At 35.2% G+C, this 14,945-nt stretch overlaps 1 protein-coding gene across 2 annotated transcripts in view; it reads left to right on the forward strand.

The window, feature by feature from the left end:
• The window catches only part of SPA17 (sperm autoantigenic protein 17), a 224,561-nt gene that overhangs the window by 153,151 nt on the left and 56,465 nt on the right, over nt 1-14,945 (forward strand). For both annotated transcript variants that reach the window (XM_053690479.1, XM_053690478.1), the window contains exon 6: nt 9,719-10,619. In XM_053690479.1, coding sequence (XP_053546454.1) covers nt 9,719-10,619 — 901 coding nt within the window. The remainder of the gene's footprint in view (nt 1-9,718; nt 10,620-14,945) is intronic.

Consider the following 14,945-nt stretch of genomic DNA (forward strand, 5'->3'; position numbering starts at 1 on the left):
GCTCAGGGGCGAATTAATTAAATTAAAGGCTCATTTCCAAAAATTACATCGACAGCAATATAATGAGCTATCAAACACCTTTGCCCGACTGGATCTGGCCCACAAACAATCCCCTACAAACCCTGATATACTGACTGACTTACAAAACGCTAAACAAGCATTAGACGGTTTCCTACAAATAGAATACCAGACACTTCGCGCAAAAACTAACAGCATGTTTTATTATGAAAGCAATAGGTCAGGCAAGTTATTAGCAAGAGCCTTGAAAAAAAAGAGATTGAAATCTTATATTAACGAATTACAAACACCTAATTGTCCCCACACCCTAAAAACTACTAAAGAAATTCTACAATCCTTTCATGACTACTATTCCACCTTATATAATATTCAAAGAAATGCACCCTCTCAAGGCCCTACCCCAGCTCTGATCTCTTATATTTCCAGTGCACATCTACCCACTATAACAACTGATCAACTTAACACCCTTAACAAACCCATTACCCAAATTGAACTCACCACGGCCATAAAATCACTTAACAATGGGAAAAGCCCAGGGCCAGACGGTTTCACTGGAAAGTACTACCACACCTTCTCTTCTCAACTATCCCCTTATCTCACTCAATTATTCAACGAAGTAACGGACACTAACCCGTTCCCCCAATCCATGCTAGAAGCGCAAGTAGTAGTGATCCCAAAACCAGGTAAACCCCCTACAACGCCCGCTAACTTTCGCCCAATCTCCCTCCTTAACATAGATATCAAACTTTACGCTAAAATATTAGCCACCCGCATCAACCTAATACTCCCAACAATTGTACATATTAATCAGGCAGGTTTCACTCCTCTTAGAGAAGCTAAAGATAATACGACCAAAATTCTATTACTAATGGAACATGCAGTTCACAACCATATCCCCTCCGCGTTCATCTCTATGGACGCGGAGAAAGCCTTTGATAGGCTAAACTGGCAATTTCTGAAGGAGACACTTTCCCAATTTGGCTTCGACTCGACCTTCACTGGAAAAATATTCTCCCTTTATAACAGTCCCCAAGCCAAAATAAAGTTGAACAATACCTTGTCCCAACCATTTTCAATCACAAACGGAACAAGACAGGGATGCCCCCTCTCCCCTATATTATTTATCCTTGCAATGGAGGTCCTAGCATCACATATTAGACACAACACGGACATACAGGGGTTCAAAATTGCTCACCAGGAATATAAAGCTACCTTATATGCTGATGACCTCTTTCTCACACTAACACGACCTCAAAACTCACTTCCCCCCCTCATTCAAACAATACACCAATACGGCAATTTTTCAAACTTTAAAATAAATATTACCAAATCAGAATTGCTCCCACTTGGACTACAGACGGAGGAAATCACTGCCATACAAGCACTCGCTCACTTTCGCATACAACCACGCGCTATAAAATACCTCGGTGTATATATCTCCCACCACACGCAAGTCACACTGGACACCAATTATAAAGCCATAGCCGATTCGATCCAAAATATACTGCGCTCCTGGAACAATAAACCACTCTCATGGCTAGGCAGAATTAATTCAGTCAAAATGATTCTTCTCCCCAAATTACTATACCTCTTCCAAACACTACCGATCCCAATCCCCAAATCTGTGATACACAATCTTCAAAAATCCTTCATCTCCTATATATGGCAACACAAAAGACCTCGGATAGCTACTGCCACCCTTTATCGCTCCAAAGAACTGGGCGGCCTTGGGATCCCAAACCTTACCCAATATAGACTGGCTAGCTTCTACACCAGAATAATACATTGGTGCAGACATTCAGTTCACAAAGAATGGGTTCTTCTAGAGCACTCGTTATCGAATACTTCACATCTTGGCAGCAAATGCTGGCTACATCCCTCCAAAAGAAACTTACCTACATATCTACCAATAATCACTAGAGAAACTTTAAAACTATGGGATACATCCATAAAACAACATAACCATATCTCAACTGTACCCTCCCCACTAACACCCCTTTGTGAAAATCCAGATTCTCCAATACCATTCCCCACACAAACATCTCAAACACCTCACATTATAAACTCCTCTCCCTGCCTTACAGTCATCCAAAATGGGAAAATCAAACCCTTAACCGAACTGGCCCCCATCCTGGACAAAATACATATAGAATGGTTTAAATACCAACAACTAACAGACTTCCTTGTCAAACATCCACATAAGCTATTACTTTTTCGCCCCCATACGGGTTACGAAAGCAGCTGCATCTATGACACCCTACACAGGGGCTTTCTATCTTTTACATACCAATTACTTACGCAACCGAGCAGCACATCTCTCCCCTCGTACACGCAAAAGTGGGAAACAGAGATAGGCACTACACAAACCCCTAAGGAATGGCAAAAAATCTTCTCTTGCATGACAAAATCCTCCTCATCCATTTATGCAATGGAAATGAATGTTAAGTTACTATATAGATGGTACTATACACCTCACCGACTTCACACCATTTTCCCTACACACTCACCGGAGTGTTGGAGAGGTTGCCACAACGTTGGCACTCCCACACACATCTGGTGGACGTGCCCAACAGCCCAAACATATTGGGAAGCTATCAGAGTCGAATTCGAAAAAGTTCTATCTCTAAGTCTCAGGCTCGACATCTGGTTTTTCATCTTTAATAAATTTACCAAAATAACTTGCAAACTCCGACTAGCCCTACTGACCATCATGACAAACTCAGCAAAACGACTAATTCCCAAAAACTGGAAATGCAATACACTTCCATCTATCCAGGTCTGGAGAGAAACAACCACCCAATCTCTTCAACTAGAAAAATATCGCTTTACTCGTAACAAACAAGTAGCCGACTATGACTCGATATATTTTTTGTGGGAGGAATATCTTAATCAGACGACCCCCACACCCAAAACCACCACCCGAACATCCACTTCTTAAATGCATATTCACTGACTACCCTTAGCTGACAAGCCAGATGCCTTCTCCTATTACTTTGACTTGAGCAGAAGGTCATTTTAAGAGCCCGATAATCACTGACACAACAATTTACGTTTCTGCAGGAATCACGTACATATGAATATACATTTATACATCCATTTGAATTGTTCATTGTATTCTCTCATTCACTTAATTGAATTGTTTCCTTTTTTCTTTTTTCTTACCTAGTTTAAATAACTTACCTATGCAATCTAAATTTGCCTATTGAACGGTAAATATATCTACAACTCATATATGTCGAAACACTGTGTTATGTATATGGAATCATTGTAACCACATTGTTGCATATGTAACTGTTTTAATTCTGCGTTGTACGCAGTAATTTTATGTTCAATAAAGCTTTTGAAAAAAAAAAAAAAAAAAAAAAAAAAAAAAAGAATAAATGACATACCGGTATTACAAATTTTCCTGTGCAAATATATAAGCATTGTTTTTCACATGCAGCACTGAGTTTTCCATGCGTATCCATATGTCACCAACCACAAAGTGACATATTACTTTATTAAAAACTCTTCAAAATAAACCACTTTAAGAGTAAATATATAAATATATATTGAATAGAAATGAAAGATACTCCAGGTAAAATCCAAAACTTTATTTCAGCAGAATATCATCAGAGTAAAAAGACCCTGTGCAGCAGAGCCTCTGGATAAAATCAATACAGCAAAACACAGCCTGACATGTTTCGGCCAGCCTGGCCGTAATCATAGACATATCCCCCTTCTCAGAGGGTGTGCTTTTAAAGGGCAATACTCCGCCCCTTAAGCAATTAATAAAACCACTGTAATTGAATTTAATTAATAATTGCAATGCCTATCACTATCATTTTATGTCTAGTACAACACTGGTAAACTTGTTCCTAATATTAACAGTTCAAAGGTGAACATTAATTAAACCGCAATGTGAAAAAACGTTTCATCATCTGTAATTAACTAGTTAGATAAACAAATAATCAATTAACTTAATAGCAGGAGCATAGTTAGTAAAATAGTGGGGGTATACTTTATCGTGAAACATTAAGGTGCTGTTGATTATTAAATAAACACCTCTCTGTTATTCATACTATATATCATATATTAATAGAAATGTCTAATGCTAGAATGAACTTCTGTACTTAGTTATATAATAAAGGGGTATGCTCACAAAATATTACAATAAGGTACTATTCATTATTAGATAAAAACATCACCCAATATCCTTGCTGTATATCATATAGTAGTTGCAATACCTAGGTCAAAAGCTAGCATCTTATACATAATCCAATCTCCCCTCTACCATAAATATCTAAATATAAAAACATGTATATAAGTACTTAAACGAATTATTAATACTTATTCCCAAATTAGCTTGACACCTATCTTAGTTAAAAGATATCAACCTGTAGTATCAAGCTATATGTGGATAGATATAAACTTATATACAGTTCCTGCTATAGATAATAATCATAAATGGATCATTCCCAGTAATTGATCACGTCAAATTGTGAATTGAATCCATACGGGACCAATGTTTTTAGTTTGTGGATCCAATAAATTTCCTGTCTTTCAAGTATTTTTTGTTTGCTGCCACCTCTTCGTGGCTTGCAAATAGCTTCAATCGCATTCCATTTAAACATATCAACATTTTTCCCGTGTGTTTCAATAAAGTGTCTAGAAAGTGCCGAACAATGGATGTCATTTGAGATATATCCTAAATGCTCCTTAATCCTAGTGCGTATGTCCCGGGTGGTTAACCCAACATACTGTAATCTATGTTGAGTACATTCAACCAAGTAGATAACAAATGTAGAAGAGCATTTTACACATCCCCTAGTGGTAAATGATTCATTTGTTACATATGATTCAAAACCATTCCCTTGCTTTAAGTATTTACAAAGGGATTTACCACACTTATAAGTCCCCACAGTATTTAGCCACGAACTCCGTGGGCCATGGTCAGGGAGCATGCTTGGTGAGAGCATATTGCCAATTGTCAAATTTTTAGAGTATATGAAGTCACAACCTTTTTCCACAATGTGCTTCAAGGTATCATCCCCATACAGAATGGGCATATATTTTTTAACTATGTTGCAGACTTCAGAGAATTGATTTGAGTATTTGGTAATGAATTTTAGACCCTTACGTTCTGGTCTCCACTTAGCTTTACCAAGCATTTGCCCCCTGTCCAGAGTAGCAACCTCCTTAGACACCTTGTCAACCATATTCCTACTGTATCCTCTCTCCACAAAACGTGACACTAAATCTTTAGATTCTCTTTCAAAATCCTGATCTAGGCTACAGTTTCTTCGTGCCCTCAGGAACTGCCCCTTTACTATACCTTTATACACATGTGGTGGGTGGTTAGTCTGTGCATGTAGGAGGCAATTACCCACAATCGGTTTACGGTGTAGTGTGGTATTGACCTTTCCAGTTGAACCATCAAATTTCAACAGAAGGTCCAAGAAGACGATCTCAGATACATGGCAATTATGGGTAAATTCAATGCCCATATCATTTGTATTAAGGGATTGTACAAAATTTTCCATAGATATTTCATCTCCTTGCCAAATGAATAAGAGATGGTCTATGAACCTCCTATAAAAATAGATATTCTCTATGAAGGGGTTACCATCCGCAAAGACGTGGAACAGCTCCCACCAACCCATGAATAGGTTGGCATATGAGGGCGCAAACTTGGCCCCCATGGCTGTTCCACGTCTCTGCAGAAAGAAAACCCCCTCAAACATAAAATAATTATGGCTTAGAATAAATATATATATATATATATATATATATATATATATATATATATATATATAACTTTAATAGAATCTGCTATAAAACATACAGACAAATTGCAGAGGAAAGTTAGCAGCGTTAAAGAGTGAAACAACACATGCTTTTGAAGAAACAAAAGTAATTCTTTACATAATTAAAATTGTACACTCCATACAATAAAAACATACAAAAACAATATCAACTAATACTTGCACTGATAAAGAAAAAAACATTTAGTTTATTTTTCATGATTCAGATAGAACATGCAATTTTAAACAACTTTCTAATTTACTTCTAGTATCAATTTTTATTCATTCTCTTGATATCTTTTTTGAAGAACACAGTAAAGCTCTGGATCCGGGCCATTTCTGGGGCACTATAAGGCAGCCGTTTTGTAGGAGTGTTCTAGATGCCTACCTAGGTATATTTTAACACAGAATATCATGGGAACAAAGCAAATTTGATAATATGTAGACAACATAAGAAAACAGAAGCGCCACATGGCCCAATATTGTTTGACAAAATGATGACAGATAACAGTGTAATATCACACTCACATTTAGTAAGACACCCCTAGTGGTGTAGATGAGGCAGCCTGGGATTAAAAACAGTCACCCAGCAGACTCACCTCCAATGATTAGTCAGCAATATTTGGTGATGCACCTCCCTTGGTGCAACAGAGGCAAACTGGGATCAGTCACCCTGATATCAGGGAAGGCAGGCAGGAACTCACAGCAATCCAGATGAAAGGACAATAAAGTGGTAGAGATGAATGGCAGCAAGTGGAAAGCTAAAACAGAAACTCGCTTTCCTTCCAAAAAAGCGCCAAACATTGCTTGATATTGGATCTGGGCCTTGATCCATACACAGACAGCTGCCTTGACCTGTTCCTCTGTGATGCCATCATATTCTGTCTATCTCTGGACTTTTATATCATTACACTGTTACGTCTATTGTTAAAACAAACTTTTGCTAAACAACCGTTATTTATTATGTACATTTTCTGACTATATGTGTATGCTTTTCTGCATTATCTCTTAGAACCATTATAACAATAGTTTATATAGCATCTGCACCATTATATATTTTATCTGATTGCCAAGGGTGCCCCCTATTTTCCTAGTTCCAAATTTGATAATAGAATAAATTGGAAAGTTTTTTTAAAATTATATGTTCTGTCTGAATCACAAAATAATTTTTAGGGTTTCATATCCCTTTAAACTATGTTTTAATATTCATATACTAAAACTCATACAGAAATGACCAAACTTACAAATAGACTAGCAGTTTATGTAGTGTAAGTGTGGTTTATATTTGTAAAATGCTTGGCCGAACAAAAATCAGGAAATACCTGGTTTAAAGGGACACTCAAGTCAAAATACAATTTTGCACAGTCTTTTTAAATTTAAACTAGAGAGATTATCATTCCCTGATCTTTTGTTCTCTTTTATTAACAAAATATTACAAACCAGATTAAGAAATGTTAAAGCATTATGTGGCACACTACTCGTAGGTACAAAGTGTGACTTCAGTTTCAAAATATGGCGCCACCCATTATTGCTAGAGTCAGTACTAAGGTGATTAAGGGCAAAATTTATCAAGCCCCGAAAAAATGTGCCTAAAAAGTTTGCGATTATTTCCGCAATAGTTCGCAATGTGCGAAGTCAAAAATGTTGCCAGTATTTATCAAAATTCTAGAGACATTTTTGGGGCAAAACTTTTTTGCGATGTCAAGCGAATGGCTGATCCTAGTTTTCTTGCGAAAATTTCATTTTCACTTTCTTTATCAATCTTAATTTTAGACACTGGTCAAGTGATTGTTTGTAAGAATGTTATTTTTATTTTGGCTCTCTTTCATTGAGGAAGGTTGCCAGTTTTTTTGGAGCTTATCTTCGTTCTTTTTAATACACTTATTTCAATTGCACTTAAATTATTTTTCTTTTTTATAAATTTGTTTATACCTATTTTGTTATTTAATTATTAATATTATTCAGGTTCTGCGCCTTGTTGTGGGCAATTCTAACCCTAGATACAGCAAGAAAAAGACATATTTCCATTTTCCCTCCAGACAAACAAACAATATCGCCCTTTATTTTTCACTCCTCGCAACCTACATATTGGCGAGATTAAAAACAGTGAATATTGCATGCACCACTTTTCATATATGAGAACTGCGAATATATACAGGCATTTTAAAATGCCAATAAAGATTAATACAAGAATTAGGCATTTCCAGACAACTTAATTGCATATATTTAAGACTTGCGAATGGTCATGAGTCAATTTGTTCGCACATATAAAAAGTTGCAACTTTATTGGCGCATAACCTTTCATAAATATGGTGATATCATTTGTGAGGTTTTTTTTTGACGACAAATGTGAGAATTTTCTTATTCTCACTTTGATTCATTTTGCCCTAAGTCTTGTATAGCTGCCATATCAGTGTAATCTAACACCCTTGAGTCAGAGCTGGTAAATAATTTTTTAAGCAGTATTTTCCTTGTAAATAAGTGGACATCCTTTACTATTTCAAACTTGTCAATTTCATCGGTGGGTACAAATGAAAGGCCTCTGTTGAGTACCGAAATGTGTGTCTCTGTTAAAATTACATCTGAGAGATTTATAATATTAAGTTCCTATATTACTACATTTTCTTGTAATGTTGGGGTTTCTGATTGAAGCGCACTTGGAGCCTGGTGCGCGGCCTGTTTCCCCCTTCCCCACCCAGTTCTCCTCCTAAAGGGACATTTTCTGGGTTAGCATGGCGTTGGGTTCTATTTCTTAGGATAGGTTTGGGTCTCTTTTTCCCACCTGAGCCTTCAACGTCCATAGTATCACAATCTCTGTCTGAGTTATCTCTGTCTGAGAGAGACCCCACAGATACACCCTACTATTGGAGTAATCGCTTAGGTCGCTATCTATTTTCCTTTCTTTTTTCTCAGAAATGAATCTCGCAAACTTTTCAACTTCACTTTTAATTTTATTATTCGATTTTACACAGAATATCATGGGAACAAAGAAAATTCGATAATAGAAGTAAATTGGAAAGTTTTTTTTAAAATTCTATGCTCTGTCTGAATCACAAAATATTTTTTGGGGGTTTCATATCCTTTTAATATATGTTTTAATATTCAAATACTAAAACACATACAGAAATGACCAAAACTTACAAATATACTAGCAGTTTATGTAGTGTAAGTGTCAGTATGGTTTATATATGTAAAATGCTTGGGGAATAAAAATCGGGAAATACCTGTTTTAAAGGGACACTCAAGTCAAAATAAACTTTTATGATTCAGACAGATCATGCAGTTTTAAGACACTTTTCAGTTTACTTCCATTATCAAATTGTGTCTGTTTATAGTCAAACTTTCTGGAGACCAAGATCCTACAGAGCATGTGCATAAGTTCACAGGGTATACGTATGTGATAGGCTGATGTCTGTCACATGAAACAGAGGGCCGGAAAATGGAAGAAAAAATAAATTTGTCAGAAAACAATCTACTGCTTATTTGAAATTCAGGGTAAATGTTATTACTGTGTCTTTTTATGATGCCCTTGTTATTTATGTAATTCTACTGCATTGAGTGGTCATTTAAGCTATCTCTTAAAGGAAATTGAAAACTGTGCACCACCTTAATTGTTTTGCTCAGTTAGGAACTAAGTAAGAAGGTACAGCCCTTTGTCTAGCCGTCTAGCTGTTTTGCCTGCAGAGTATTAGATGATGAGCATAGAGGCTGTTTCAATTTTATAGATCAGTTATAGTGATTTGAATAATTCCATGTGAAAACTGTGTATTTGGTCTTCTATAGATAGAGAAGTCTTCTGTTCTAGTTTATATGATTGAACATGCACAGTACATCACAATGCAAATAATGTTTAACTTGATACCAAAAATATTGTTGTTTCTAAACACTACAAATTAATATCTTACCTTTTATTTTAGTGATCCAGAACGTCTTATTGCTAGCTCAATGGATGAACCTTTACAAGAAAAACAGCAAAGTACTGAACAGAAGGAAGAGTTGCAAAATGAACAGAATGAAAATTTTAAAACTGAACAGAATGAAGATTTGCGAGAAGAAACCCTTTCTGATGGACCTGATACTCCCTTAGAAAGCACATATATGAATTATTCCAGCACAATACATGAGAACAACACAAGCCATGAGATGCCAGCAGAAGAAACTGGTGCAACAACATCTAATGAACATGAAATAATAGATCAGAAGCAGGATTTGGATGTAAGTGATATTTCAGATATAATAGAAGCAACCAATTTAGAAAATGATGTTAAAGAAGAGCAAAGTATAGAACATTCTAAAACAGAAACAGAATTATTACAAACTAGTGACACACATAGTGACGAAGATGTGATCAAGAATAAAAACGAGGTAGAAGAAGATGTGATCAAGAATGAAAACGAGGTAGAAGAAGATGTGATCAAGAATGAAAACGAGGTAGAAGAAGATGTGATCAAGAATGAAAACGAGGTAGAAGAAGATGTGATCAAGAATGAAAACGAGGTAGAAGAAGATGTGATCAAGAATGAAAACGAGGTAGAAGAAGATGCGATCAAGAATGAAAACGAGGTAGAAGAAGATGTGATCAAAAATGAAAACGAGGTAGAAGAAGATGCGATCAAGAATGAAAACGAGGTAGAAGAAGATGTGATCAAGAATGAAAATGAGGTAGAAGCAGAAACTGTTTCAGAAAATGGAATTTTTAGAAACTTGACTGAACAAACTAACATTGAAAATAATGGTTTAGCCATGGAGGAAAGTCCTAATAATGAGTCTGATTTACTGCATTCTAAAAGCAGTGAGGTGAATGAAACTGAAGAAGAGGTAATTTTATTTCCCTGAAAATGTGTTTTCTATGGTTTTATAGGATATGTGATTGTTTCCTTCAATAAACCCCAATGATCATAAGATGGCTTCATTTTAAATACAATTCCACTTTCAATGGAAATGCCAATGTATGAGTAGCATTTGATTGATGTAATATGTATCAAGTACTTGCAACCAAACTTTTAAAAAGCATTACAATTCTGAAATGAAATTTCTCAATGAATTCATTGTATTAGTATATTATATTATTAAACTGAGTGAGTTGGGAGGATCACTTTGGAATTCCTATGCTTTTTAACATTTGGTTTACAACTTGTAACTGTGTAGCGTGTGTGTAATAGAGTGAGCTTGGTTGCTTAGTGTTCATCTAGTTTGACTTACACATTGAAATGAATATGATTATTACCCTTTTATGACATAGGCATGAATATATATGTCATGTCCTTAGAACGTTTTAATTGAAATTAATTAAACATTATTCAGTTACAACTTTGAGTAAAGCATCCCAAGTCATTAATGTTCTATATTTCAGACATTAAGGGCCAGATAATGAGTGGAGCGCAAAATTGTGATTTTGCAAGCGCGATATTTGCGCTCCACTCGTAATAGAGCGTTCTTCTATAGGCTCCAAAGGGAGCCTCGTTCTCATGCCGCGGCATGAGAACTAGCACAGCGAAGGGAGTAAGTCACGCAGCAATTTTAAATATATTTGTACATGCGGTAGCAATAACCAGCTACTTATAATGGCCTGTTATTTATAGAGATCCACTTGTAATCTAGTCCAAATTGTAGTAATGGTATTGGCAGATGCCATATACTTTAATATATGTAAATGTATTTACGTATCTTTAGAAATCATTTTATTTTATATTTTTAAGACTTATTACATATTTACTTTTGTTATGATTTTACAAAATGCACTCATTATAGATGTTTAAATAATGCTGACAAATGAAAAACTATCTGTAAAGTTGCTATTTAATTTAATATGGGACTGCTGCAATGGTAGGTTTTGATTTTACATATAGATTACTATAGATTCATAAAATGATTTATTTTATTTTATTGGGAAGCAGACTGATTTGTGGAAGTGACAGACAGCTAAATTAAAAAAATTATTGTAACTGCAATTTTAGCAACATATTGGGCACATAGTGACAATCTGTCAGTAAGTATGAAGTTTATAGAACAGAAAATTAAGTCTAATGATCAAAAATTTAACAGAATGAAGAGACATTACACAAAATCTTTTTTAGCATTATATTGTAAAGTTTTTGTTTCTCTTTCATACCCAGATCCCTGCAGCGTTAGATAAACAGCTTTCAAACTTAAAGGGACATGAAACCCAATTTTTTTCTTTTGTGATTTAGAAAGAGCATGCAATTTTAAACAACTTTCTAATTTACTTCTATTATCTAATTGGTTTTATTCTCTTGATATTCTTTGCTGAAAAGCATATCTAGATAGGCTCAGTAGCTGCTGATTGGTTGCTGCACTTAGAAGCCTTGTGTGATTGGCTCACTAATGTACATTTCTATTTCTTCCATAAAGGATATCTAAAAAATTAAGCTAAATAAATAATAGAAGTAAGTTGGAATGTTGTTTAAATTTGTATTCTCTGAGTCATGAAAGAAGAAAATTGGGTTTAGTGTCCCTTTAAGTTTCCCTTTTTAAAAATGCTTGAGAGATCTTGCAGTACTGTTGAGAGTTCTTGGATAAACTCGCCAGATCGGTCAGCTTTAGATGATCAGGCCATAGGTTATAACATATAAAATATAACAAAGGAAACTTATATAACTAATCTTTTATTACTTAGTAAGGATTTTTAACTGCATGTGTTGATCTAATATATTTATCTTATGATGGAATGTGTAAAATATCCTTCTTTACTTTGTATGATATTTATTAGACTTGTGCATTCGTTTCATCACTAATACACATTTGTGAAGAAAATCGAATTTTCGTTTTTGTTTTAACAAAACAAATATCAGAATGAATGCACAAAGAAAATGAAAGAAAACAAAAAAAATACTGATGAAAATCGTCAAGTATCACATTTTTTTTAAAAGAAAACAAATGAATACTATGTTAACACGCTCTGGAGAGCTCGCTAACCCAAACCTCTTCTTGCCAGAGCACCGGCCAGGCGAACAGCATTTTTAGCACGCTAAGCTCCCAGGACCTGCACTAAAGTTAGTGCTGGTTTTGGGAACCCGAGAGCATTAAGCCTGCTGTTAGCGATGCTGGGATTCTGGCAAGAAAAGGATCGGGTTATTGCGTTCTCCAGAGTGCATTAAATTGAGGGTAAACTTTAGCTAATCAAATGCCATATATGTAATCTTTGCCATTAAAAAAGTATGTGTAAAAGTATGAGTTTTTTTTAAAACTCTATCCGTGAAAATATGTGTCTAAAGTAATGCTTCCATTACAATATTATGCTGACCAACTGGGATGAACTTTTTTTTTTTATGACAATTCCAATGAACATCCAATGAGTGTGTGAGTCATATGACACTCTTGAAGTCCAGCCCTTTGGAAGCTTATGTAGAGAGTGGGTGGGACTGCTCTCTATGTCACATCCTATCCAAAAAATAAATTAAGGGGGGCGGAGGAACAGAAGATAACAAGTAGCATTACAAATCTTGTATTATAAAATATATATACACTTTTTTTTAAGTCTGAAATGCACCTTCACTTTAAGATAAGTATTGTAGCTACAGCTTTTAAACATTTACATTAATTTTAACGAAAACAAATGTAAATGTTTAATAAAATTCAATATTCGCTTAGTTTTAAACTAAACGAATTCCAAATAGTGAAGCCACCAAATATTTGAGGAAACAAATTTCCCTGAATATTCTAAACGAAAATTTAATCCAAAATGAAAATTTCTTGGCTGCATATCTCTAATGTTTATTTAAATACCTGTCACATACAACTTTTTACATTTTTTGCCTTACCTTCCAAATTATTAGAATCACAGAACTATGCGTAGGTTACACATTTTGTGCGCATGCGCTATAATTAATCAAATGTAAATGTTGTGATTTTGAAAGTTGATCAAATAAATAGTTTTGAACCATCTGTGTTTAGTTAATTTTTATAATGTTGTACTATTATGTTGTGATTATAAAATTTGATAATTTCAGCTATATACTGTATATATATTTTATAATGTTGTTATGGTGTGTTTGGATTATAGACGTTTTTGTAATAAAAGTTCAGTGTTGATTTACATTGTAATTTATTCTCAAAGGGACAGTAAAATTAATCTTAAATGTATTGGATAGAGCATGACACTTAAAACAACTTCCCAACTCACTTCTGTTGTCAGTTTTGCCTAGTTCTCTTGATGTCCTTTGTTAATGGGCACTCATTGGTGAGTTCAGGAGGGTGCACATGTCTTTAGTCATCTAGCACTAGCATGAAATCCAATTTTTTTTTGTTTAAAGTGAAAGTCAATTTCTATGAATTAGTGCCCGGTTTTTAATAAACCTATTAAAAACAAGGGCACTTTAATTCATCAAAATTGACATTTCACTTGTTTTCTTCAAAAACGTACCTTTTAATCCTGGCAGCCGCTCCAGCATTTCCCCCGGTCGTCGGAAGCCTCTGCAGACATCAGAAATGACAAATCCATCTTCCTCCAATCACGGCTTCCCCCCACCCCCCCCCGGGGGAATCTTGGCCTGATGCAACACAGTGATTGGAGGAAGCCGGATTCGTGGCTGCCAGGATTAAAAGTGAAGTTTTTGAAGAAAACGAGTAAAATGTCAATTTTGATGAATTAAAGTGCCTTTGTTTTTAATAGGATTATTAAAAACCAGGCACTAATTTATCAAAATTGGCCTTCACTTTAAGTACAAAATTCTGACTTAAAGGGCCAGTAAATGTAGCATGAGCAAGCTACATTCAGTTTAATGGTGCAATCGGGCGCACTGTGACTATACAGCATGCCCAATGCGCTTAGTAAAAAAACAGACCTGCTCAGTAGAGCTAGGAGCGGCGTTCTGTAAAATTAATTTTTGTAGGAAAATATCTGTGAATTTCTTTGCTTTAGAAAGCCGGCGCTAAGCTAATGCTATATAATTTTGCACTACTAAGTGGTACTACTTGTACCACTTATTTTTCCAGTATAAACAGTAAATAAAAGTTTAAAAAAATATAACTATATTTTATTCTCAGGCTAATTTTTACTTTGAATATATCATCCCATCTACAACATGTTTTGTGCTGGTACAGCACTTCGTCAGGGATCTGAGAGTTCCCTGACGAAGTGCTGTACCAGCACGAAACATGTTGGTCTGTTAGATATAGAGCTTT

This window comes from Bombina bombina, chromosome 8 (assembly GCF_027579735.1).
Source record: "Bombina bombina isolate aBomBom1 chromosome 8, aBomBom1.pri, whole genome shotgun sequence".
Classification (NCBI taxonomy): Eukaryota; Metazoa; Chordata; class Amphibia; order Anura; family Bombinatoridae; genus Bombina; species Bombina bombina.